The sequence below is a fragment of the Cervus elaphus genome, chromosome 11 (genome assembly GCF_910594005.1).
Source record: "Cervus elaphus chromosome 11, mCerEla1.1, whole genome shotgun sequence".
Lineage (NCBI taxonomy): Eukaryota > Metazoa > Chordata > Mammalia > Artiodactyla > Cervidae > Cervus > Cervus elaphus.
The window spans coordinates 2,865,242-2,892,934 of record NC_057825.1 but is presented as its reverse complement, the minus strand read 5'-3'; the positions used below and the strand labels follow the sequence as shown (position 1 = coordinate 2,892,934).

Here is a 27,693-nt window from a genome sequence, read left to right as displayed (position 1 = left end):
CTGACAATGCTGTGTTAGTTTCAAGTGTACAACAAAGTGGTTCAGTTACACATCTATACACATATATTCTTTTTCAAGTTCTTTTCCCATATAGGATATTACAAGATATTGAGTAGAGTCCCTGGGCTCTTCAGTGGGTCCTTGTTGTTTATCTATTTTATATACAGTAGTGTGTCTATGTTAATCCCAAGCTCCTAGCACACTTTTCATGTACTAAGTATTTGGCGTCCACGGCGCACCTCACACTGACAGCACAACTCATTCTGGAGCAGTCCTGTTTCAAGTGTTCAAGGCCACACGTGGCTGGCAGCTCTGGAAATTCAAGGAGGTGTGTGTGTGGGTTTCAGAAATGACAGTGAGCACCTCCAGGTCTCCTGGCAGGGACGTGGCAGGATGTGACAGAGGCCACTCAGCTTGCGTCCTGACCTGTCCCTCTGCAGCCGAGGGGCCTCAAGCAACCTCCTTCACTTCTCTGAGCCTCAGTTTCCCTGCCCATAAAACGGGGCTGATCAAAGTGGTCTCTGGGCGACTTCCTGTCCCGAAGCTTGGGGATCCAGGGCCTCAGTGACAGGCTGTTAGCACTCTCTCTCGGGCAGTGGGAGCAGGAGGTGTGGGCACAGGCAAGGAGACCCAGATTAGGAGACAGGCACTGGTATGTGGGGGCAAGTTGGGACCATCAGCCCTCAGACATTCACACTCATGGCAAGGCCTCAGGCAGAACCCAGTCCAGACCCCAGCTTCCTTCCCTGAGAAGAAACTAGAGAAGTTTCCATGCCTGGGGTGGACCTCTGCACAGCTCCTGGTGACCACAAATTAGAGGCACCTTCCATCGGTCCTTCAACGTGTACCAAACCCACTGAAAACTAGCCCAGCCTCCCATAGAACAGACAGAAAGGAAAGCAAAAGGGCAAAAGAAAGACTGGAACCAGGGAGTGAGTGAGAGAAAGGCAACCACAGGGTAGGTGGTGGCAGGGAACCCACCGGTCGCAGCCACGGCAGAAACTCGTCTACTTACGAGGGCTTGAGCAGCTGGGCCTTGGGGTAAAGCAACCTGCGGACAAGACACGCGTGTGAGCAGACACTGACATCACCAACACCAGAGCTGCTAGGAGCCTCTTCCTGGTTCAGTGGGCAGCTCTGCCAGGAGGTGGCACTCAGCCACAGGGAATTCCTTCCTTCCATCCTCCCATCTTCCTTCATCCAGCTACCTCCCAACCCCTCCCCCAGCCCAGGGATGCCAGGGGCTTCCCCAGGGATAAACTGGCAGATAAACTGATGGGGTAGAAATGCGACGACGGGCTAGGAGGCTCTTTCCCATCTCATGCTCGGCTGAGGTTAGAGACCCTCCTGTGCTTTGTAAGTCCTCCTTGTGGTCTGTTTATGAGGAAGGTCTTCGTGTCCTGCTTTATTCAGGAGTGGGAAGCACAGGGGTGGCCTCTCCGACCCTGTCCACCGGCGGCATCCCGCCTGGAGCCACCTCATCGCCCCCCTCCGCTCTCCTGCTGACTCCTTCACCCTCTATGCCCTCCCTGGCAACCCTGTCAGTTTTCAACAAAGCTGAGAGCTTAGAAGCTACAGCTAGTCTGCCCCGGGTAAGACCGCTGAGCTGGGGCAGCCGAGAGTCCGAGGTCACAGGGGGCTCACCCGTGACCTCACCATCTGACGCCTGCTCCCCCTGCTCCCATCCTCTTCTGCCCCTCGGTACCCTCCTTCCCGCTTCCCTTGCTCCTTCCCTCCTGATAAATCTCACAATCAGGCTCGAAGGGGGTGTGACGGGGACAGTGGAGCGGGGAGACAGCAAGCTGACTTGCTTGGAAACAGGCCCAAAGATGTGGTCTCCAGTACCTGGGGACTTCAGGTATCCTGCAGGTGTCCGGGTGGCCATCACCTTCACTGAGGGAGGAAAACAGGGCGTTCAGAGCTGATGGCACTGGGAGAAGCACTGCTGTGTGGCCCGGCCGGGGCTCCTGAGGGCCACCCCGTTACAGCCCCGACTGAGGAGAGCTCCCCGTGGCTGCAGACCTCGGCCTTGTGGCCAGGTGAGAGGACCGGGGGCGGGAAGCTGGGCGAAGACACCTCGGACACGATGGCCGTGTCTGGGCGCCTGGTGCCCAGTCTGCCCGAAGCGATGCCACGCCCGATGGTGACAAACCAGCCTGGGGAGAGCCCCGCTCCGGAGGGGAGGAGCCATGGACGCCCAGGCCGGCCCTGCGATCCGAAGGGAAGCTCTGGCAACGGCCCCCTCAGCCCTGGGAGCCCAGCTGCCGCCCTACCTGGACTCCTTCTTCTCCAGCAGCATCCTCTGCAGAACCACGCCGTTTTCATCCTGGCTGCTGAGGGGACAGGCTCCCAGTCACTTCAGGAAAAAGGAGCGCCTTGCTAACTAAGCGCCCCTTTAAGAGGGGAGGGGGCTAACTAGGCAAAGACTAGGCCTGCGTTCACTTCCCACAGCCCGGCCCTCCCTGCTAGCCCCGCCCCTTTCTGCCAGCCCCGCCTCTTTTTGCCAGCCCCGCCCTCCCCACACATCCCCGCCCTACCAACCCAGTCCCTCTCCAGAAACCCCGCCCCTTTCCACCAGCCCCGCCCTCTCAAGCCCCGCCCCTCACACCAGTCCCGCCCTCCTCACCTGCCCCGCCCTCTCCACCAGCCCCGCCCCTCATCAGCCCTGCCCCTTCCCACCAGGCCTGTCTCCTCCCCATCAGTGAAGCTCGGAGGAGCCCAGCCGTCCTAGTCCAGAAGACCAAGCAAAGTCTCCAGCTGCTGGCAAGGCTCAGGAATGCCAACTTTTGTGGATAAAAAGGAGGTAAAAGTCATTACCTCAAAGGCAGGCTCTCCCGTTGGCCCTGCAGGTGGTGGGCCTCAGGGCTGCTGAGACAGAAAAGCCCGGTCAGCTCAACCCATTCATCCACCCTTCTACCCAGCAAGGATTTGCTGGGCCCCAAGGCCTGAACAGGGGAGGAGGCTGGGCCGGACTTGACTTCGAGGTCCTGCCTTGCGGGCTCCTTCAGGAGGCTGGTCAGGAGGGCTCACCTTATCTGTGGTCGGTCAGCCAGAGACTGACGATCGCGGAAGAATTAGCTCTGGGAGGAAAAATGAGCCTTTTCCCCTCTGGGTGCTAATGGGGTCAGAGGGCACCCTGTCACAGACTGGCCACTGGGGATGGCTTTACATGGAATCAACACTAGTCATTGGACTATAAAGAAAGCTGAGCACCAAAGAATTGATGCTGTTGAACTGTGGTGTTGGAGAAGACTCTTGAGAGTTCCTTGGACTGCAAGGAGATCCAACCAGTCCATCCTAAAGGAGATCAGTCCTGACTATTCATTGGAAGGACTGATGCTGAAACTGAAACTCCAATACTTTGGCCACCTGATGTGAAGAACTGACTCACTAGAAAAAACCCTGATGCTGGGAAAGATTGAGGGCAGGAGGAGAAGGGGATGACAGAGGATGAGATGGTTGGATGGCATCACCGACTCAATGGACATGGGTTTGGGTAGACTCCAGCATTTGGTGATGGACAGGGAGGCCTGGCATGCTGCAGTCCATGGGGTCACAAAGAGTCGGACATGACTGAGCAACTGAACTGAACTGAACTGAACGCTGGTCACTACTCATTCCCAATCTGGGCCTGGAGCTGCCGCCAGCCATAAAGGGGTCCTCTCCAACAGACAACAGGATTCTGTCTTTGTAGTTTTTTAGGTTTGAGAAAACATGGTAGAGAGAGGAACTCGGAATCAGCCAGGAACTGACTGCCTCTTTCATTATAAGGACCTCCAATTCACTGCACATTCTATTTTTATTTCTGTTCTAGATCTTTCTATAAGGAACCACCTTGACACCAAAGACCCATCCATTACCTTTGAGACTCTTCTGTCTGTCTTCTGGGGATCAGGCTGAACACGTTGCTGGGGGGACAAAAGAATGTGGAGTTGAGTCCTCACCAGACAGAGGAGAGCAGACAGGGTGGTTTCAAGGCTGAGACTTCAACACAGCATTCTGACCGTTTGGTCTCTGGCTCCTGAGAAAATAGATGTGGGGCCTGAGCGGAGCCAGTGGGACATCTCACAGGGGTGAAAGGAGAGAATGGGGTGCACAGGCAGATCCCCCTGGTGGTGCCCTAGTCCTCCCTTCCCCCATTCCACCCTATTTTAACCCCATGTCATCACCCTAACTAATAACTTGAGAAATATCAACAACCTCAGATATGCAGATGACACCTCCTTTATGGCAGAAAGCGAAGAACTAAAGAGCCTCTTGATGAAAGTGAAAGAGGAGAGTGAAAAAGCTGGCTTAAAACTCAACATTCATAAAATGAAGATCATGGCATCTGGCCCCATTACTTCATGGCAAGTTGATGGGGAAACAATGGAAACAGTGAGAGACTTTTTCTTGGGCTCTAAAATCACTGCAGATGGTGACTGCAGCCATGAAATTAAAAGACGCTTGCTCCTTGGAAGAAAAGCTATGACAAACCTAGACAGCATATTCAAAAGCAGAGACATTACTTTGCCAACAAAGGTCCGTCTACTCAAAGCTACGGTTTTTTCCAGTAGTTGGGTATGGATGTGAGAGTTGGACCATAAAGAAAGCTAAGCACTGAAGAATGGATGCTTTTGAACTGTGGTGTTGGAGAAGAATTTTAAGAGTCCCTTGGACTGCAAGGAGACCAAACCAGTCCATCCTAAAGGAAATCAGTCCTAAATATTCTTTGGAAGGAATGATGCTGAAGCTGAAGTTCCAATACTTTGGCCACCTGATGCAAAGAACTGACTCATTTGAAAAGACCCTGATGCTGGGAAAGATTGAAGGTGGGAGGAGAAGGGGACGACAGGATGAGATGGTTGGATGGCATCACCGCCTCGATAGACTTGAGTTTGAGCAAGCTCCGGGAATTGGTGATGGACAGGGAAGCCTGGCGTGCTGCAGTCCACTGGGTTGCAAAGAGCTGAACACAACTGAGTGACTGAACTGAACTGAATAGCTTGTATGTGCTCATGGCCTTGCTCTCTGTGGATAGGGGACCCCAGCATCAGAATCATCTGGGGAATTGTTTTTAGAGGCAAATCCAGACTTCCTGAATCCAAACCTGAGCAGTTAGGAGGGGTGTGTGTGTGTGTGTGTGTGTGTGGCAGGGGTGTGTATGTGTAGCAATCTCCATTTTTAACAGGTTCTCTAAGTGATCTGCATACACCCTAAAGTTGAGAGCCAGCCTCCTTTCTGTTTTACAGTGAGCCTGCCACATAGAGTGCCACGCAGCATGTGGGGACCTCAGTTCCTTAACCAGGGATTGAACCTGCGCCGCTTGCATTGGAAGTCTGGAGTCTTAACCACCGGAGTGCCAGGGATGTCCCTGGGAGCTTTTGAAGCTTGCTGGAAAGTGTTCATATTCAAACCAGGATTGAATTTTAAATTATATGCAAACAAAAAATGTAAAAATTCTACATCCATAAAAAATTATGAAAGGAATCTCTGAGGCAAAGTCCAATCTTTTAAAAACTTTGCTCTAGAAGAAAACTTATTTCAGAAGTCAGATGACTCTTTTCAGTCAATCAGTATCAGTTTAGTCACTCAGTTGTGTCCGACTCTGCGACCCCATGGACTGCAGCATGTCAGGCCTCCCGTCCATCACCAACTCGGGGTTTATTCAAACTCATGTCCATTGAATTGGTGATGCCATCCAACCATCTCATCCTCTGTCATCCCCTTCTCCTCCTGCCCTCAATCTTTCCCAGCATCAGGGTCTTTTCTAGTGAGTCAGTTCTTCACATCAGGTGGCCAAAGTATTAGAGTTTCAGTTTCAGCATCAGTCCTTCCAATGAATAGTCAGGACTGATTTCTTTTAGGATGGACTGGTTGGATCTCCTTGCAGTCCAAGGAACTCTCAAGAGTCTTCTCCAACACCACAGTTCAAGATGACTCTTTTGGATGTCAATATTTATCAGGTTTGTTTTTTCTTTTTTAAAAACAAAAGAGAAGATAAAACCTGTCAAAAATGAGGGGGTGGGGAGAAGATGAAATGAAATCTAACACATGATGAGCTTCTCCGATGACTCAGCAGGCAAAGAATCCGCCTGCAATGCAGGAGACACAGGAGACTTGGGTTTGATCCCTCCCCTGGAGAAGGAAATGGCAACCCACTCCAGTACTCTTGCCTGGGAAATCCCAGGGACAGAAGAGCTGGATAGTCTACAGTCCATGGGTCGCAAAGAGTCAGACACAACTGAAAACAAACACAAATAATATAGAAGAGGAGGCTGCTAGATGAAGAATCTAAAAAGGCTGCATAAAGATAAAGATAAAGAGGAGCAGTCAGGGACTTCTGTGGCAGTCCAGTGGTTAGGACTCGGAGCACCCACTAAAGGGACTTGAGTTCAATCCCTTGTCGGGGAAATAAGATCCTGTGTGCAACGCAGTTTGGCCAAAAGCAACAAAAAAGAAGAGAGGTCAGACCCCAGACTCAACAGGCTGCCATAAAGTGCTGGGCACTTTATGGTAATAGAGGGAGCCCAGTGGGAATGCGCCGTTTCAGACCTGAGTCACAGCGGGAAGCTGCAAGACACGGCCACGGGTGTCTCCAGACTCTTGAAGGCACCACCCGGAATGTGCCACACGGCTCTCCCAGAATCATCTCCCTGGGGTCCTTGTGTTAGAAGGAAGACTATTTTTAGGCAATTCCAGCACTTGTTCTGGATGGGGAAACAGTGGCTGACTTTATTTTTGGGAGCTCCAAAATCACTGCAGATGGTGATTGCAGCCATGAAATTAAAAGACGCTTACTCCTTGGAAGGAAAGTTATGACCAACCTAGATAGCATATTAAAAAGCAGAGACATTACTTTACCAACAAAGGTCCATCTAGTCAAGGCTATGGTTCTTCCAGTAGTCATGTATGGATGTGAGAGTTGGACTATAAAGAGAGCTGAGCACAGAAGAATTGATGCTTTTGAACTGTGGTGTTGGAGAAGACTCTTGAGAGTCACTTGGACTACAAGGAGATCCAACCAGTCCATCCAAAAGGAAATCAGTCCTGAATATTTGTTTGAAGGACTGATGTTGAAGCTGAAACTCCAATACTTTGGCTACCTGATGCGAAGAGCTGACTCATTTGAACAGACCCTGACATTTGGAAAGATTGAAGGCAGGAGGAGAAGGGGACAACAGAGGATGAGATGGTTAGATGATATCACTGACTCAATGGACATGAGTTTGGGTGAACTCCAAGAGTTGGTGATGGACAGGGAGGCCTGGCGTGCTGCAGTTCGTGGGGTCGCAGAGAGTCAGACACGACTGAGCGACTGAACTGAGCGCTTGTTCTAAGAATCAGATATGGCGACAGGCTGCTTGCAGAGAACTGAGCGCTCCTGCTGAGGGAAGATCAGATGGAGACTTGGTCACCTGCCAGTCGCACTGCGGGACCAGCACGGCCCCGAGACCCACAGCACAACAGAGGCGGCTCTGGGACAGAGATGGGTGCCCAGGGGGGCGCTGCAGCAATTCAGGAGGGACCCTGTGCTTGCCAACAGCCCCCACGCAAGGAATGTCACATCCTTCCCGACCCTGCACCAGATGTGAATGTGATGAGCTTGTTTTGTTGCTCAGACAAGACTTGCTCCAGGAAACCCCAGTAAGTCCAATGCTGGCAGACCAAGGAAGGGTGGTCTCCCAGGAGTGCCAGGAAATCCTGTACCCACTCCTGTGACAGCCGGTCACCCGTAACTGCCTGGCACCTGTGTACTCCGCCTAACAGACCTGACATCCTTCAGAACGGGGAGCCATCTCGTGGACACTGGCATCCCAGTGCCCTCCAAACCACCAGGCTCAAAGCAGGTGCTCAGTAAATGCTCACGGAGGTGAACGTGTGGGCGTGTCCCACTGCGTGTGCACTCCATTTTCCAAAGCCTGCAATGCCGAGGCCATCAGCCCTGAGCCTGGATGCTCATCCTAGAGGACACTTTCCCTGAGGGACTTGGAAACCCTGGTTTGGAGTCTGGTGGAGGGGCTGGCACCCTGGCCTTGCCACTTCCCACCTTATGACCTTGGTCTCATTCCTTAACCTCTGGAGCCTCCTTTCCTGGGGTATAAAATGGGAATAGTAATGCCTGTCCTGGGCTTTCCTGGTGGCTCAGTGGTAAAGAATCTGCCTGCCAATGCAGGAGACTCGGGTTTGATCCCTGGGTCAGGAAGATCCCCTGGAGAAGGGAATGGCAACCCACTCCAGTATTCTTGCCTGGGAAATCCCATGGAATGGGGAGGCTGGTGGGCTACAGTCCATGGGGTCACAAAGGCGTTGGACATGACTGACTAAACAACAACAATAATGATTATCTTACAGGTTGGGGAGAGAGTCTAGAACACCCACCATGTGTTCCCCTCAAGGCATCACACAGAATACATATCCCACAAATGGAGGCTCTTTCTAACACATTTCTTTGCAAAAGCCATCAGTGACAAAGCATATAGCTCTAACAACTAACAACTAAATGCATATGCAATCTGTAGTCTGAAATGGTAAATAAACATTTGGCACCCACTGCACAACTGAGTCTAGGGTTAATTGCACCCTCTTGTGGAATAAGAACCGAGTCCTGAGAGAGTATGACTAGCTTCTTTGCAGGGAATACAGTTTTAGAGCTGCCAGGTTTGTTTTAAAACATAAAATAGCGTATCACAATGCAGTGAAAAGGTGTCATCTCTTCTCCATAAATATGTGCAAATTGCGATGCGAGCCCCATGCACGCCTGTGTGCTCAGTCACTCCAGTCGCGTCCGACTCTTTGTGAACACGTGGACTGCAGCCCTCCAGGCTCCTCTGCCCATGGGGTTCTCCAGGCAAGAGTACTGGAGTGGGTTGCCATGCCCTCCTCCAGGGGATCTTCCCAACCCAGGGGTCGAAACTGCATCTCTCACGTCTCCTGCTTTGGGAGGCAGGTTCTATACTGTGAGTGCCACCGGGGAAGCCCTGTGAGCCCCATATGTGGATGTAATTGGTGTTTCTAAAAAGCCGTAAGCACTGCCTTCTGCAGCCCTCCCCATCCAGTCATGTTTACACTCACCTCCCGGATGAGCCCGTCACCTGCAGTTACATTAACGCCTGTAAATCACCTGGGAGCAGGGCAAGGTGCTGGCAGGGAACCGGCGTCTCAGCACAGTGGGAACTCTGACGTCATCACAGCGGCTCTGGTCACTCAGGTCATAAGTCCCCAGCTCCACAGGGCCCGGGCCGTCCCCTCCTCCTTACCTGTAGAAGCCCAGAAGTACGGCGAAGAGCAGGATCAGACCCAGCCAGGACTTGGCGCTCTTCCCCCGGATCTCTGTGAAGAGGAGGCCTGGGTCACCTGGTGCCTGTCGAGGCCAAAGTCGGGCACTGGCCGGGGACGGCCTCTCCCTCCTTTCCGCTCGCGGGGAAGGGGGGCTGGAACCTCTCCTGGAGCCGTAGTCCCACTGAGCCTCGCCCTGCAGTCCCTGGGCACCTGCCTGGGTGCCCCTGCTCACTGGCAGGCCCCAGGGGGCCAGGACCACTCCTACGCTCCGGAGAAGCAGGTGCAATGGCATGAACTGACCAGCAGGGTGTGTGACGAGACAGAGGACTGTGAGAGACAAAGGTCGCGCGGCCCCCTTGCCGAGGGGATTCCCAGCCTCCTAAACACCCGAATCCCCAGTGCGGCAGGAGCGCGCACCAGGGTTACCTGCAACAGAAACAGTCAGGCCTGGGAGGCCCTGCAAGGAGGCTGCACTCCAGGGAACTGCACGTTTGAAGGAAGTTGCCTCACGTGTGCTGACAAAACCTTGGCTGGAGGCTGTGGGTTTAGCAAGCCCCACGCTGGCGTGCTGCAGTCCATGGGGTTGCAAAGAGTCGGACACAACTGTGTGAGTGAACCACAGCATCCTGAATGAGCCCCCACCCACAGCCACCACACTGCTGGGTCTCAGACGCCCAAGTCTCACGTTGCAGCGGCCTGAGGGGCTCCCAAGTGTTGGACTAAGAAAACTATACACATCGGGTGCAGTCCAGAAACATTCACCAAAGAACTGCATTTGGTCAAGGATAGACACCTCTGTTTTCTTTGACTAGGTATGAAGATGGAAATGGTATGAAGATGAAAATTCTAGTCACACACATATAGCCAAGACACGGAAGCAACCTAAATGACCATCAAGAGATGAATGGAAAAAGAAGGTGTGGTGTGTAAAAATCAATATATACAGTGGAGCGTTACTCAACCATAAAAAGGAGTGAAGTAATGCCACTTGCCGCAACGTGGATACCTAGATATTATCATACTAAGTGAAGTACAGGACAGAAAAAGACAAATATCATATGGTATCACTTATATGTGGAATCTTAAAAAAAAAAGGTCCACATGAGTAGAAATAGATCCACAGACAGAAAACAAGCTGATGGTTATCAAAAGGAAAAAGGGGGGAGAGGGATAAATTAGAAGTTTGGGATTAACATATACACACTATTATATATAAGATAGATAACCAACAAGAACTGGTTGTATAGCACAGAGATTTACTCAATATTATATAATAACCTATAAGGAAAAGGAATCTGAAAAAGAATATATATATATATGTATAAATATATAAAATAACGAATCACTTTCCTATACACCTGAAACAGCACAATATTGTAAATCAACTAAACCTCAATAAAAAAATAAAAATCAAAAACAAAACAAAAACTTGAGCTTATACAAGTTTACAATGAATTTGGTAACACTGTATTATATAACTTTGTATAAACTCTATGTGTCCCACATTTTAAATGCTTAAGGGAACTTGATATGCCCAATTTGGGTTTGATTTAATGGATGGATAAGATTTTCAAGTGGATAGGAACATTTTGTTGTACTTGAGAGTCTTCTGTTCCGTCTTGTGTGTCTGATTAATTCAGCTTACAGTCATAGTTTAAAACAAATCATGTGGCGTGGAAAAATCCAGATAGAAGCAAGTACTTCCTGGAAGATTCCATTTACATATGATTCTAGGAAATGCAAATCGATCTGTAGTGCCAGAAGCCAGAACAGCGGTTGCCTGGGGATGGTGGTGGGGAGAGCACGGCGGAGAGAAGTTGCGAATGGGCACAGGACTCTCTGGGGGTGAGAGTGACATTCATTTTCATAATTGTCATGATGGGTTTTGCAGGTGTACACATCAAAAGTTGTTAAATTCTATACTTTCTAAATTAATGTGTCATTTGTTACATGTCTGCTTTACCTCTATAAAGCTGCTTTAAAAAAAAAAGAAAAAGAAAAGAAATGCATCCAGATTGGAAAGGAAAAAGCAGATCTGTCTTTATTCCCATACTACATGTTCATCTCTGTAGAAAATCTGATGGAATCTATTTAAAAAAAAAACGAAACGTGTTAGAACTAACAAGTGAGCAGGTGAGTTTAGCAAAACTGCAGGATACAAGGTCAATATACAAAAATCAATTGTTATTATCAACAACCTCAGATATGTAGATGATACCACTCTAATGGCAGAAAGCAAAGAGAAGCTAAAGAGCCTCTTGATGAGGATGACAGAGGAGAGTGGAAAGCTAGCTTGAAACTCAACACTCAAAAAACTAAGATCTCGGCATGTGGTCCCACCACCTCATGGCAAAAAGGAGGGGAAAAAGTGGAAGCCGTGACAGACTTTATTTTCTTGTGTACAGATTGGCAATCTGTACACAGAAATAATGAACTTCATTCCACATACAAACATTAACTGCAATGGATCATAGACAAAGCTATAAGGGCTGAAACTATAAAACATTTAGAAAAAAAAATACAACTTTTATGGCCTTGGATTAGGTAAAGATTTCTTAGATACAACACCAAAAGCCATATCCAGAAAAGAGAAATTCATAAATTGGATTTAATCAAAATGAGTAACTTCTGCTCTGTTAATGACAGTTAGGAGAATAAAAAAGACAAATCAGCCAGGAAAAAATTATTTCCAAGTCACATATCTGATAAAGGAGCTGCATATAAAACCCAATTGTATGAAAATACACACATTTATATTGTTGCTGTTCAGTCCCCCAGTCGTGTCCAACTCTTTGTGACCCCAAGGACTGCAGCACACCAGGCCTCCCTGCCCCTCACCATCTCCCAAAGTTTGCCCAAGTTCATGTCCATTGCCTTGGTGGTGCCATCCAGCCATCTCATCCTCTGACACCCTCTTCCTTCTGCCCTCAATCTTTCCCAGGACTGAGGACTTTTCTAAAGAGTCAGCTTTTCACATCAGATGACCAAAACACTGGAGTTTCAACTTTAGCATCAGTCCTTCCAACGAGTATTCATGGTTGATTTCCCTTAAGATTGATGATTTTGATCTCCTTGCTGTCCAAGAGACTCTCAGGAGTCTTCTCCAGCACCACAGTTTGAAGGCATCAATTCTATACATAGGGTTAGCCAAAAAGCTCATTCAGGTTTTGCAGTAAAATCTTACAGAAAAACCTTTGGCCAACCCAATACACATATGTATGATCTGAACACACTTGATTTCATTAAAGAAGATATAGAGATGGCAAAAAAAAGTTTATGAAAAATGTTCCTCATTCGTCATCAGAGAAATGTCCATTAAAATCACAGTGAAAGGCGAAAGATTTATACGATCTGAAGAGAAACCAGAGTATAGGATCTGAAGAGAAACCAGAGTATAAGATACTGTTATATATCCATTAGAATTTAAAAGGTCAATAATACCAGATGATGGAGAGGATATGAAGCAACCGAAACTCTCTGTGATAACCTAGAGGGTGGGAGATGGGAGAGAGGTTCAAGAGGGAAGGGACAAGCGTATACCTGTGGTTGATTCATGTTGGCGTATGGAAGGAACCAACACAATACTGGAAAGCAATTATCCTTCAATTAAAAATAAATACATTAAAAAAAAATTTTTAAAGAAATTCTCATATGCTTGTGTGGGGGGTTGTAGTATTACACAACCACTCTGAAAAACAGTTAGGCATTTCCTCCCAGATGACCCAGCCTTTTCAGGAGAAATGAAAGAGTGTCCACACAAAGATTCGCAGGACTGGTACAGCAGGTTCATTTGTCATAGCTAAGAATTCAAATATCCATCAAAAGAGGAAAGGATAAGCAAACTGAGGTGTGGCCGCACCATAGCAGAAAGAATGAATTGGACACACAGGTCTGCGTTGAGGATTTGCAAAATACTGAGAGGCCAGATGAAAAGGAGTCATTACTGCAGTTTCCTTTATATGAAATTCTGGAAAACGCACAGTAGTCTATAGGGACAGAAAGGGTGTCTGCCCTCTGTGGCAGGGGTGGGGAAGGTGGGACGGGTCACAGAAGGGCAAGAGGAAGCTTTGAGGGTGACAGATTTGTTTGTTGTCCTGACTGTGGTGATAGCTTCATGGAGGTACACAGATGTTAACATTTACCCAACAGCACACTTTGAGTACGTGTAGCTTGTTGTTGCTGGCTTTTAGTCGCTAAGTCATGTCCGACTCTTTGGGACCCCATGGACTGTAGCCCGCCAGGCTCTTCTGTCCACAGAATTCTCCAGGCAAGAAAACTGGAGTGGGTTGCCATTTCCTTCTCTGGGGGATCTTCCGACGCAGGGATCGAACGCTCAATTATATGTCAATTATTCCTGAAGCTGTTTTAAAAATAAAAAACAATGAAGCCACAGGGAGATCCCATTTCTCACCAACAGATGGTGAAAGGGCCAGCGATGCTCTGCGGAGGGAGGGAGTGGACTGTGTGGACCGCGCCCGCCCACGCCTTGGGGTGGAGCTTTCTCAAGGCGGGGAACTGGCCGGGCGGGCGAGGAGGCATATCACCCCTAAGAGGGTGGAAACTGATCCTTGGGGTGCAAACAAACCTTGGACGTCAGTGATTGTGGCCTTCCAAAGCTTAACCTGACTCAGTAAGGTCTTCTAAAAGATCTCCCTTCACAGTGTCACAGGTGTGTGTGTGGGGGGGAGGGGGGTTAGCGAGAAACACCGCTGTAGAGAGTAGAAGAGGGTAGGACCCAAAACGAAGGACGATCAGACAGTATCTACCCAGAGGCAGACTCAGCATCGGACCTTGCAGATTCACTGCGGAGCATCTACAGGGCAGAGGAAGCTACACACAAGTAGAATGACTGGTAGGCTTTGTATGTGAGAGCAAAAGACCGGTAACAACCCACGGGTTCGTCTGTGGCAGGGTTGGCGGGGGTGTGCCGATTAAATTGACTTTGGTGTGTCCAATAAAGCGTACTATACAGCCATTAAAAAAAATGCTGTTGGAATTTAAGAGTCATGTTTCAAGCAAAGTACAGAACAGTACAAGTAATATTCTACCCATGTGTGAGAAAAGAGGGTGGAAAGGACATATATTCATTTACTTTTACATTTTTTAAAAAACCTAAAAGGCAGCAGCAGAAGTAAATGCAAAGGTTGTGAATAAAGAGCAGGGGAGCAGTATTGGCAGTGACCAGTGGGCTTGACATGCAGTTTATCTCCTGAAGAGTCATTTTTATTTTTGAACCAGGTAATGTACAATGTGTTAGTCGCTCAGCCGTGTCGACTCTGCAATCCTATGGACTGCAGCCCGCCAGGCTTCCCTGTCTGTGGGATTCTCCAGGCAAGAATACTGGAGTGGGTTGCCATCTCCTTCTCCAAATGTACAATAATGACATTAAATAAATATGTAAATAAACCAGAATAACATGTCTCTTTTTAAATCTTGGAGAGAAGAAAAGCCTAAGTTTGACAAAAGGTTTTCTTAATAGTCCTAAATGGAGGCAAATAAATATGACCCAATGAAGTGCTATGCATGGCTAAAAAGAACAACAGACAAAGTCAAAAGAAACGAAAACAGGGAAAAAATGTTTACAACTCATGTCACAGAAAAACCCTAAGTCCCTTAATAATACCTCGTATGACTTAATAAATATGAACAGTTGTTGAATTTTTCTTAAGGGCAAAGTGTGTGAGATGACAATGCATGCTGAAAGGCATTCAACCTCAGGATAGGAAGGGTGGGCAGACAGAGATTGTTTGAGACTCCAGTTCTCACCCACCGGGCGGGCAGTGGGTTATTGGCCGTGCCCTGGTAATGAGGTGTGTGCGGGACCAGGTGAGCAGGAACATGGCCGTGACCAGAGCAGGGGTGCGGCAGAATGTGACGTCTGTACATCACTCACGTTCTTGCGACTTGTCTGCCTCCAGCGCCCCTCCCTTTTTGTCTGAGCATCCCTTTAGAGAAAATCTTGGAAAAGAAAATCCTCTATACCTGAGCCCTCCAACCCTTCTCCAGAGCCTTCTTAACCCTCACTAGCCAGCCTCTCACCCTGCGCCTCGCTGAAGCTTCCCTACGCAGAGCCTCCAAGAGTCTCCGCACCCTGACCCGATGTCTTTGTCCTTGTCTGAGTTGGCGCAGCAGCTGCAGTTGAACTCTTTGGGTTATTTCCCCTGGCTCTTCCTCCTGATGTAGCATGAGAACCGGAGGCTCCAGGCGTGGTCCTGGGCCCCCTCCTGCACCCGCACTCACCACCCGGGGGCTCCTAGCTTGTACTGGAGCATTAAATACCGTATCTATGCTGCTGACCCTCTGGTCACATCTGCAGCCTTCACCTCTCGTGGCCCTGCAGACCCGGAAACTGGAGTGGCCATCCCCACGGAGGGCACATCAGTTTTATCACGGCCAAACACGATGTGGGTCCCCATGACCACACCTTCAAGGGGCACTCTTCCTGTCTGAGGATAGGGCATCACCATGCACCTGAAGGTCCGAGGCTGAGACTTCCCTGGTGGTCTAGGGGTTCAGAATCCACCTTCCGATGCAGGGGACGGGGGTTCAGTCCGTGGCTGCAGAACTAAGGTCCCAGAGGTCATCATTGCTGTTTAGTCGCTAAGCTGTGTCTGACTCTTCTGCAACCCCAGGGACTGTAGCCCTCCAAGCTCCTCTGTCCATGGGATTTCCCAGGCAAGAATACTGGAGTGGATTGCCATTTCCTTCTGCAAGGGGTCTTCCCGATCGAGGGATTAAACCCACATCTCCTGCATTGGCAGGAAGATTCTTTACCACTGAGCCCCAGGGAAGCGCAAGACCCCACATGCTACAGGGCAGTTAAACCCATGAGTCCCAACTAGAGAGAAGCCCGCGCACCACAACGAAAGATCCCGCAGGCCACAAGGAAGACCCTGTGTGTCACAACTAAGACTCAACACAGCCAAAAATAAATAAATAAACATTAAAAAAAAAAATCTGAGGCTGGAAATTCCCCAACAATCCAGTGGTTAAGACTTGGAGCTATCACTGCTGGCACCAAGTACAAGCTCTGGTTGGCGGCCATAAAACAAAACAAAACAAAAAACTCCGAGGCATCTTTAACACTTCCTTTTCCTGAATTCAGTTCACCACCACACCGTGTCAGCTCCAACTCCCAAGATGTATTCCTGGTCACGAGGGAAAAGGTACGGCAGTTCTTCAAAAAATCAAACATATAATTCTTTATCATCCAGCAATTCTGCTCAGGGGCATACACCCAAAAAGAGGTAAAAGTAGAGACTCAAACAGATATTTGGACACTGGTGTGCACAGCAGAATTATTCACAAGAGCCAAAAAGAAGCAGCACCCCAACATCCATTGATGGATGATGGATAAAGAAATTGTGGGGCATCGTTACTGTGGAGTGTGAGTCAGCCTTATAAAGGCTTGTTGTGAGATGCAACAGGGTCTTCCCTGGTGGCTCAGATGGTAAAGAATCTGCCTGCAATGCAGGGGTCCCAGGTTCAATCCCAGGGTTGGGAAGATGCCCTGGAGATGGAAATGGCAACCCACTCCAGTATTCTTGCCTGGAAAATCCCATGGACAGAGGAGCCTGGTGGGCTATAGTGTGGGGTGGCAAAGAGTCGGACACGACTGAGCAACTAACACTTTCCCTTTCATGAGATACAACACGGATGGGCTTCAAGGACATCATGCCAAGGGGAGTAAGCCGGTCACCACGGGCAAATCCTGTAGTCTTCCACTTCTCTGAGGTCCCTAGAGGAGTCAAATCCTTAGAGGCAGAAAGCAGATGGTGGGGGTCAGGGGCTGGGGCTGGGACGGAGCACAGAGTTTCCACTTGGGAAGATGAACCGTTCTGGAGACGGTGGTGGTGATAGGTGCATAATGTACTCAACGCCGCTGGAATGTACACTGAAACGAGGTTTAGATGGTGAGTTTCTTGTTATGTATATTTTACTACAATAATTCTTAAAAAAAAAAAAGTAGGCCGACAAATGGGGTGGGCTTGCAGGCTCATTTCCAGCTGCTGATGGGGCTGACGGGAGAGTGGGCTGAAGGTGGGTTCCATCCAGCAAAGCCACATCCCGACCTTGAGGATCCCCGTTGGCAGCTCCCCCAGCCCCGTGCGGGATGGCTGGGGGCATCAGTACACGTTCCTGACTCTCCTCTGGCCCCCTCGCTCGATGGCGTTCAGCACACACATCTGGATGGAGTCTTCTTGGCCCACACTGTGTACTGCACAGCTGCCCCGTGGCTCAGAGCTGGAGGCTGGTCTGGGTTCCTGGCGCTTCCCAGCTGACTTCTGAGACCCCCGACTCCTCACCCACCTCTGAAACAGAGCGGGCTGCACAGGTGAACCTCAAAAGACTGTTTGGAGGCAAAGTGCAAGGAGCTCTCCTGTATTCCCCCAAAGGCGCAGGGATAGCGGCCCAGGACGGGAAGTGAGCCCCGGGTGGGGAGCAGCGAGGTGAGCTGGACCAGAGAGAGGAGGGAGAGACAGGATGATGGAAGAGATCATGGAAAACTCCTGGTGTTGGAGGATCCAGGGAGACTGGAAGCTGGGCCGCCGGGCCCCAGGGTTGGACTGGACGTGGCAGTTGGGCACGACAAGCAGGTGCCATGGTGTTTGTCCTGAGTCAGCGTCCAGGGAGGGAGGGTGTGGGGATGGAGCAGGGAAGGGGTCACGAAGGCGGCACTTCCCTGACAGGTTCTTGAAATCTGTGTGCCCTGACACCACCAAACCACACCCAAAGGTGTCCCGGGGCTGCTGCTGACAGGTCGAGTGAAATGAACAGAGAACACTTTATCAACCACTAACCAAGGAAGTGACTTAAGCCAGGGATTTTTAATTTCAAATATTCAAAGCAAGATCAAACCAGTCAATCCTAAAGGAAAGCAATCCTGAATGTTCATTGGAAGGACTGATGCTCCAATACTTTGGAGCTGACTCATTGGAAAAGACCTCGATGCTAGGCAAGATTGAGGACAAGAGAAGGGGACAACAGAGAATGAGATGGTTGGATGGCATCACCGACTCGATGGACATGAGTTTGAGCAAGCTCCAGGAGGTGGTGAGGGACAGGGAGGCCTGGCAGGCTGCCATCCATGGGATCAAGAAGTCAGAAATGACTTACTGACTGAACAACGACAACAATTCAAAGGGCCTCGGGTGTCTCCTAGGCCACCCTGATCTTCCTCCTTGGAAACAGTGCTCCTCTTTTCTTAGTGCTCAGGGGAGGGGAGGAAATAGAGGGCTCTGCAGAGGAGAGTGTGGGCATCATCGTCCCACAGGAATTCATTAGAGGAGCCCCAGCCAGGGAGGAACTTTGCATAGAAGGAACAGCTTTGCGCAAAGTCATGTAGAACCCACGGCAATGTCAGGGCTCAGATCCAGGCCAGGGTGACCACCTGCCTGGCTTGCATGAGACCAGTGGAGTCCCTGTTTAGGACTAAATGCCTAAGCCAGGAGTGAAAGAAAGTGAAAGTGTTAGTCACTCTGTTGTGCCGGACTCTTTGGGACCCCATGGACTGTAGCCCACCAGGCTCCTCCATCCATGGGCTTTTCCAGGCAAGAATACTGGAGCGGGTTGCCATTTCCTTCTCCAGGGGATCTTCCTGACCCAGGGATAGAACCCGGGCCTCCCGCACTGAGGGCAGACTCTTTACTGTCTGAGGCACCAGGGAATCCAAGGGAGAGTAGACGATGCCCCAAGTCTCACTAGGTAAGAAGGGAATTCAGAGGACACCCCGACCCTCTTCTGATAATAGCCTCCTGGTAAATGTCTCCAGGATGGATTTCATTTCTAGAAGCGTTCTTAGTTGCAGGTTAATCAACATGGAAGGATCCTCTTCTAAGTCAGAAGAAACAGGCCCTAACTCTGGCCTTTAACTTGGAAGAGTGCCCAAATAGTCTTATCTACTTGCTGTACCCTTGAGGAAAAACAGAGAATTTGGGCAGCAGCCCAGGGGCACACGGACCAGGCACCAACCCGAACGCTTTGTTATGGACGGAGACGCAGTCTCAAATCAGGAATCCCGAGGGTATTATAATTCCCAGGAGGGAACAAGAAGCCAGGGAGCACACTACAGTGTGTATTAGAAGGGGTGAGCAAGTGCATCAAGAAGCCAGTTAACTCTGAAAAGGTCAAAGGAGCAACCCAAGAAGAAAAAAGAAAATCCAGCCCTCTTTCAGGGATGGCTTGTGGTTTTTAAAAAAACCTACTGACCTCAATCCATCCATTCCTGAGGGTCAGTCCCTACTGGGACAACATTTAATCAGCCATTCTGCCCCTGACAGCAGGCAGAAACTCCAAAAGTTACAATTCGGCCCAGAGACCCCAATGCCCCAACTCCTAGAGGAGACCTCTGGGGTATTTAATAATCCAGATCAAACCGAGGAGGAAGAGAGAAACTGACGTGCAAACAGGCTGGCCAGGGCTCAAGCTAAAGAGGACCATGGCTGTTAGCTATGCCTTGCAACCTCAGGACAACCCAAAGGGGCCATGGAAGTTTAACCATCCTCCTGGAGGTAAAACCAGCAGGGGGGAATGCTTCAAATATAAGTCAACCGGCCACTGGTCAAAAGTGCCAAAAAGAAGCCCCTGGTCCATGCCCAGTCTGCATACGGTCACTGGAGGTGGGACTATCCCCAGTCCCAAAGGGGAAGGGGGCTCCCACTCCCGAGGCAGCCGTGCTGGATGACTCAGGCTGCCTGGGGATTCTGGTGACCCCCCTCAGCGAGCTGTCCATCTCCATCAAGAAGCCCTGGGTGGTCCTTGACGTGGCAGGTAAGAAGACTGACTTATTAAATCAATACGGGAGCCACTTACTCTGTCCTTATTTCTCCCTCTGGACCTCTTTCCTCTAAAACCTGCACAGTAACTGCTGTTGATGGAAAAACCTGAAGCTGTTCCTTCCCCGGGCCTCTCACTTGCCAGCTGAACACACACCTCTGGAGCTGTGCCTGAGCTTCCTGCCCCACTACCAGGACGTTTACTTGCTCAGTCGTGTCCGGCTCTCTGCGACCCCATGGACTGTAGCCCACCAGGCTCCTCCGTCCACGGGATTCTCCAGGCAAGAGCACTGGAGTGGGTTGCCACTTCCTTTCCCAGAGGATCTTCCCGACCCAGGGATCGAACCTGGGTCTCCCACATTGTAGGCAGACACTTTGCCATCTGAGCCACCAGGGAAGTTCTCACCACTACGGGGGAGAGACCATAATACGGCTCCCTCTCAGCCATATGACAATTAGGAGACCCCAGGCAGCCCCTGTTCTTGACTCTGAATGAGCAAGGTCCTATTCCCTGAAGTTTGGGGCAAAAGAATCCTTAGGAAGTCTATAAATATCCAACCTGTAAAAATTAACCTTAAGCCAGAAGCCACTTATCCTAACAAAACATAAAGTTGGGAGCAAAAAAAGTTTGCAACCCCTCACAGATAAATTCTTAAAACAGGGCCTCTCAGTACCCCATCAGCCTCCATAGTGAACAAGTGTTAGTCTCTCAGTTGTGTCTGACTCTGCGACTCCATGGACGGTAGCCCGCCAGGCTCCTCTGTCCATGGAATTCTCCAGGCAAGAATGCTGGAGTGGGTAACCGCTCCCTTCTCCAGGGGATCTTCCCAACCCAGGGATCGAACTGGGGTCTCCTGCATTGCAGGCAGATTCTTCACTGTCTGCGCCACCAGGAAAGCCCCACGCAGTATCCTAATTCTGCCAGTTGTTAAGTCAATGGGGGAATATCGAATCACACAAGGCCTTAGAACTGTACCCAAGGTGGGGGTCCCTGTAAGTCCCCACGTGGCAAGTCCTTGCATTAGTCCAGATTCCTGGAGAAGCCAAGCGGTTTACTGTGCTTGCCCTCAGGAGTGCCCTCTTTTGAATCCCATTTTTCCCTCCTCTCAGGATCTGTTTGCCTTTGAGTGAACTAACCCCCAGTGGAGTCGAATGCGACAATATACCTGGACAGCACAGCCTCAGGGTTTTCAAGGCAGCCCACACTTGTTTGCCCAGGCCCTAGGAAGAGAACTGAGGGAAACACATCTAAAAGAAGAGGCTATTCTACACTATGTATTCAGCATATTAATATGTAATCCCACCATGGAGGCCTCAGATCAGAATACCACTGAAGTCCTTAATTTCCTTGAGACCTGGGTTCACAAGTTCTCCCAAATGAAGGCACAACTCTCAAAACAACAAGTCAAATATCTGAGATATGTTATAAACCCTGGAAGTAGACGGCTATCTCCAGATTGAAAACAAGCTATTTTAGGCCTAAGCCATGGGCAGCAAAACGAAAATTCTCAATTTATCCAAGGGAACAGCAAGGCAGATTGGGAGGCGAAAAAAACAGCTCTGAGGCCCATACCAGGGAGAAACCAACACTGGAAAAAGCTATTTGGCCTCAGCAGACAATCAATCACCAATCCTGTTACTCAATACAGGTGGGGAAACTGAAAACTGGTCTGCTTGTTTGTTCTCCTGGATCCTACAAGGTATAAAAAGCTTTCTGCCAGGAGGTTTTCATGTTTTCATAACCCTTTTCTTTTCAGTCAATGTTGATTTGTGCCATATTTCCTCTAGTGCTCCCTTGTCTTCCCAAGTGTCGAAAACTTGTGACTTTTCAGTCCAAGAAGGAGACCTGGAACCAACAGGGCCAGATCTCCCATTCTAAAAGTAGAGAAACATGTTCAATTTTAATCCTGATATAAACAAAAATATACACCCAAGCAGAATGACTTCATGGCACGGGTGACGTCATCCACTGACTGGTCAACAGTCAAGGGAGCCCTCTCAAAGTTCACCTGATTCCTTCCCCGTCCAGGCCCTTTTATTGTTGTTCTTCTTTCTAGCCCTTGTTTGTTTAGCCTTTTGATTAAGTTTGTGTCTACTAGGCTCCAAAGTTTGCAGTAAGGCTCATGATGATTCAAGGAGTTCAACCCATTCCCGTGGAGGGTGGTTCAGGTCCCTACAGGTCCTTGGAACAGTCAGCAAGGGACTTCTACACCTCTAGGGAAACCTAGGGTCTCCGGGAAGACCAGCAGGATGAAGTTTCAGAAGAAACCGTCAGTCCCTTACCCCTTAAGGATAAGGGTGTAGAGTCTCTCAGTGGCAAGTGAGACAGGCTGGGACTCTGGACCCTTTTCTGCAATACTTGCACCTGGACACACCTCTCCCCCAGCAACAAAACACAAAGAAACTCTATGGCACTAAAAATAACTCCATGCATGCACAGTTGGGGTAAATTCTGGACAAAAGATACAAAAAAAAAAAAAACCCACCAAACCACCCCTTAGTTATCACCTCGGAAAAGCCAGGAACAAAAGCAGGGGATTGGGAGCAAAAGCAGGGTAGCCCGCATGCGCCCTGCTCACAATAGCACCTGAGGGGTGGGCAAACCACCCCTGCAGTCCCACGCCTGGACAACCCTACTCTCACCCCACATAAGGAACAAGCTTGCCCACCTCCCACCCTCCCAGTAAGCGAGCAAGCAGGGGAACCTGTTACTTCTCACTGCCCTCTGCTGCCGCAGAGCCCCAGTAAAACCTTGCCTGAACTGCTCCTCTGGCCTCTGGCCAGTCTCTGCTGTCGGGGCTCTGGTCAATTTCTGTTGGCTGGGAAAGGCCAAGAGTCCCGGGCCCCTGGCCCCCACGCAGCGCCCTCACAAGCGCCTCTCTGCTTTGGTCATGAAGAGCAGACTCTGAGGACACACGGCTTTAGGGAACCAGTACAAACTTGAACCAGTTGAGCTGGGAACACCCAGCATGTCCTTCCCAGTCTGTTTGGGAAAAGGATTTCTTCCGGGAGCCCTGCCCTGAGACCCAGCTGGAGCCAAGAGAACTTCTGTGTCAACTGTCAGAAAAAAGAGCCTGCCATGCACCCTGGTCTTCCGAGAGATGTGCGCCCCCAGGCACCCAGGGGCTCCCGTGAGCAGGCAGAGGGCTGGGTCCTGATCCCATGACCCCCTGAAGGGCGGCGGGAGTCCGTCTCCCGCTGCCGCCTCCTTGCCGGTGGTGGCAGGCACCCCCTACGGCCAGTCCCCCCACTCCCGTCCCTGGAGCCAGGAGGGCGCAGAGCAAGGGATCCACGTGGGTGCTGGTCGCCTCTCCGACCCTCCCAGCTTCCTACCAGGGCCGCCTCCTCCTGCTCTGGGTTGGCGGGTGCCTGGGAGGGCAGGGGAGACTTCCTAGTTGTTTGGAAAGCCCAGAGCCCCCCGGGGCCCTCCTTACATTTCTCCACCGGTCAAGTAAGGGTAGGGTCCAGGGGCTGGGGTCTGACCTCAGCCCCAGCTGGTCCCTGGGAGGAGGGGACCGCAGAGCCGCCTTCCCATTCAGGCCTCCGACTGCCGCTCTGGCAGGTTCATCACCAGCGGGCCCCAGATGAGGTGCAGGAACGGTGCCTGGGCTGGCCCGGGACTCACGCACAGAGGGGTCAGGGCCTGGTGTCCTGGCCCGCCCCCAGGAGCGGCCCCGGCCGCAGGGTGCCCCCCGCTCCCCGCCCCAGCGCCCCGCCACCCCGCCTCGCACTGCGGGCGCTCGCTGAGCTGGGCTCTGTGAGGGGGGCACACGAATGCCCCCGTGCGGGGTCCTGAGGAGTCCAGGTGCCCGGCAGTCCACTTGCCCGCAGAGCCTGTGTTTCGCATGGGCAGTCACAGGGGCTGGGAGGGTGGGGGTGAGAGCAGGCGGTTCCCCCAGGGAGAGGAGTGGTTGCCAGGAAGCCACAAGGTGGGGCGGGAGGGGCCAGGCTGAGCCTCCACCCCCCACCCCGGAGCAACCCTTTCCTCCTCCGCTGCCCGCTCTTGTCCGCTCCCCTCTGCCTCTCCACCCCCAGCCTCACGGGTGACCTTGGTTGACGGTGGATGGGGTTCCGGCTGGGCTGGGTTCTGCCATCCAGGACGCAGCCTCTTTGCCCCTTGACCAGTTCCTCCTTCCCTCCCTCCCGGCTTCCTGCTCTGTCCCCGCCCCCACCAACCCCCCACTCCCCAGATGTCCTGGGTTCCAACTTCCCACACTGGCACTGGGACAGACTTTGACCCGGGAGGGGCTTTGACCAGGCAGTCTTCATAGCAGAAGGAAGTCCTTCAGTGACCACCTGCTCCCTCCTCCGGGGCCCAGACAAGTGGAGGAAAGAGAGAGCTCCAGAGATGTGGCTGTTGGGGATGATTCTACCTGGGGGAGACTTGGCCGTCGAATCAGGACAGCTGCCCTCAAGGGTCTGCCCTCCACCCTCCACCAACCTGGGCATGTCCAGGCTCCTCTGTCCATGGAGTTCCCCAGGCAAGCATACTGGAGTGGGTAGCCATTCCCTTCTCTAGGGGATCTTTCCTACCCAGGTACGGAACCCCGGTCTCCTGCAGGGCAGGTGGGTTTTTTATCGTCTGAGCCGCCAGGGAAGACCTCCTTCCCTGGGAGCCATCACCATTCTTGCCGGCGACCACCCACCACACATGCAAGGCCTTCTCTGAGCCCGTCTCCTGGTTCAGGACCACCGGCTCTAACCCCGCTGGGCACGCTGGGCCAGATGGTCAGATCCCTCAAGAGGTGCCCACAGCCCTGCTCCTGGAGCCCTTGGCCCTCCCCACTCACCTCTGGGATCCATGGCTCCTGAGAGGACCTGCAAGCCAGGTGCCTGGAGGCAGAGGCCGGGGATGGGAGGCTGAGGTCTGCGCAGCAGAAGCTGAAGGCAGCTCTGGCCTCAGGCTCAGAGCCAGAGCTGAGGACTTAGGGCCAGCCCCTTGCCCAGGGCCAATCCTGTCTGTCTGTTTGGGGTGGGAGGAGCCTCAGCAGCTCACCTGTTTGCCCAGATCTGCCCAGGGCCGCCAGCTGGGTCAGTCCCACGACTGGGTCAACCCAGACTTGTTGGCTGGATGCCCAAAGCTTGCTGCCCCCCGCAGCTCGGGGGCAGCGTCTTGCCCACACCTCGGATCACAGAGGGGCCCAGTGGGCTGCTCCGCCTGCTCACAAGGCCAAGCCCTGCCCCGCGCTCTGGCCCTCAAGCCCGGTGAGGGGGGCGGGTGGTAGACCCTGGCTTGCCCCCCTCTCCCCCCACCTACCCCCTGGGCCGTCTCTCCACCCTGTGGACTGCTTTTCTCAAACACCTGCCTCACCTGCCTGACTGCTGAACAGACCGGAGACCTGGACACTCGCTGGGCCCCGTCATTCTCTCTGGAAGGAAGCTTCTGGTCCCAGAGAATTCCAGCATTCGCGGGTAAAGAGCAGCTCTAGTGAAGTTGTCTCCCGTGTCTTCTGGGGAGGTCCATCTGGGGAGCGGGAACCTCAGGCTGGTGGGCCTCATTCAGAAATCCAACATGGCCCAGCTCACCAGCTCAGAGCGACAGAGGAGATGGCAGCCCTCTCTCTGCCCCCCTCCCCCAGCTCATGCTTCGTGCGCTGATCCTCCCCCACCCCCGCCCCCCACCGAGGGAGCAGGACGAGGGAACCAGGCTGGATGGGGAGCCGCCTCCTGAGCAGGGGCTCACGGGCTCATCCTACGACCTGGACGCTCTCTCCTCTCGAGCTTCCATCTCTGGGTGCCGGCCACTGGGGAAGGAGGAGGGGTCCTTCCACCCGCATCCCAAGGGCAGGTCCTCGCCTTTGCCACTGGGGAAGGGGGAGAGGGTCCTTCCACCCGCATCCCAAGGGCAGATCCTTGCCTTTGCCGAGCTGGGGCTGGGAGAGGCGCAGGACAAGAATGAAATCGTGCCATTTGCAGCAATGTAGATGGACCCAGAGATGATCATACTCAGTGAAGTAAGTCAGAGAAGGACAAATATCATATGATCTCACTTATATGTGGAATCTAAAAAACTGATACAGATGAACTTCTTTACAAAGCAGAAATAGACTCACAGACATAGAAAATAAATTTATGGTTACCAAAGGGGAAAGGATGGGAGAGGGATAAATTAGGAGTCTGAGACTAACATATACACACTACTGTACATAAAACAGAACCAACAAGGAGTTCCTGTATCACAGGGAACTTGACTCAGTATCTTGTAGTAACCTATAATAGAAAAGAATCTAACATATATATACTGAATCCTAAAGATACCTGAAACTAACACATTGTAAATCAATTATATTTCAGTAAAAAAAAATTTTAAAGAGTTGAATGAAAATCAACTGCCACCTTTACCTCATACCATATACAAAAAAATTAAATCCATTTTTAGTTAATTTTTGTGAACCTAAATATAAGAGCTTATAATTAAAGCTCTTAGGGGAAAACAGAGGTTTCTTGACTTGGATTCAGTGATGGACTCTTAGATATGACTCCAGAAGCATAAGAAACAAAATTAAAAAAAAGTAAGTTGAGCTTTATCTGAATTTTAAACTTTTGTGCATCAAAGAACATTATTGAGAAAGGAATAGCAACCACAGGATCAAGGGGGGGATATTTGCAAATTGTATATCTGGTAAGTATCCAGCGTCCAGAACGTACAAGGAAACTTTAGGATGCAACAAACAACACTCAATTTCAAAATGGACGTTTCTCAAAATACACATCGCCAATAAGCACACGAAGAGATGCTTAGCCCCACTAGCCATCAAGGATACTTATACACATCAAAGTCACAATGAGACAACCCTTCACACCAAACAAAAAAAAAAAGGAAAATGACAAGCGATGTGAGGGTGTGGAGAAATTGGAACCCTCACGCTTTGCGTGGGAATGTAAAATGGTGCAGTTGCCATGGTGAACTGTTTGGCAGTTCCCCCAAAATGTAAACATAGAATTATTCTATGACCCTGCAATTCCACTCCTGGGTATAGACCAAAAGGAATTGAAAACAGATACAAAAATAAGTACACGCACCCAAACGTTCATAGCAACACTGTTCACAATAGCCGAAAGGTAGAAAGAACCCCAATGTCCATCAACAGATGAATGGTTAAATACCATTCTGTTCACACCATGGTCTGTGTGGTGTGGTCTGTTCACACCATGGAATGTTGTTCAGCCATAAAAAAGAATGAAGTATTGATACCTGCCACCTCGTGGATGGACCTCTAAAACAATGTGATCAGTTAAAGAAACGAGACGCAAAGGCCCAGATCACGTAATTCCGTTATACGAAGTATCCAGAAGAGGGGAATCTGTAGAGATGAACCCAGACTGGTGGTTGGCGGGGGGAGGAGGAGGAGGGAGTGGGGAGTGACTGTTCGCTGGGTCCTGGATCTTTTTAGGGCTCGATGAAAATGTTCTGGACAAAATTCAGATGGCTCCATAGGACTGTGAATGGACTAGGTGCCACTGGATCACACATTTTAAAATTATTAATGTTGTATGTGAACTTCCTCTTTTTTTTTTTCATTTATTTTTATTAGTTGGAGGCTAATTACTTTACAATATTGTAGTGGTTTTTGTCATACATTGACATGAATCAGCCATGGATTTACATGTATTCCCCATCCCGATTGTGAACTTCCTCTTAACACTTCTTTAAAAA

The 27,693-nt window shown here is 50.6% G+C and overlaps 1 protein-coding gene across 11 annotated transcripts in view; it reads right to left on the bottom strand.

The window, feature by feature from the left end:
• The window catches only part of ABO (ABO, alpha 1-3-N-acetylgalactosaminyltransferase and alpha 1-3-galactosyltransferase), a 31,867-nt gene extending 6,917 nt beyond the window's left edge, over positions 1-24,950 (bottom strand). The window contains exons 1-7 of one of the 11 annotated variants that reach the window (XM_043916423.1): positions 24,827-24,950; positions 9,240-9,312; positions 3,861-3,908; positions 2,818-2,868; positions 2,274-2,333; positions 1,846-1,893; positions 1,016-1,051 (exon numbers count right to left, since the gene is read on the bottom strand). In XM_043916423.1, coding sequence (XP_043772358.1) covers positions 1,016-1,051; positions 1,846-1,893; positions 2,274-2,333; positions 2,818-2,868; positions 3,861-3,908; positions 9,240-9,312; positions 24,827-24,839 — 329 coding nt within the window. In that variant the 5' untranslated portion in view covers positions 24,840-24,950. Of the gene's footprint in view, positions 1-1,015; positions 1,052-1,845; positions 1,894-2,273; positions 2,357-2,817; positions 2,869-3,860; positions 4,022-9,054; positions 9,313-24,826 lie in introns of all 11 variants that reach the window. The other 10 variants (XM_043916425.1, XM_043916424.1, XM_043916426.1 and 7 more) reach the window with 10 other exon arrangements.
• Between the last annotated feature and the right edge of the window lie 2,743 nt (positions 24,951-27,693).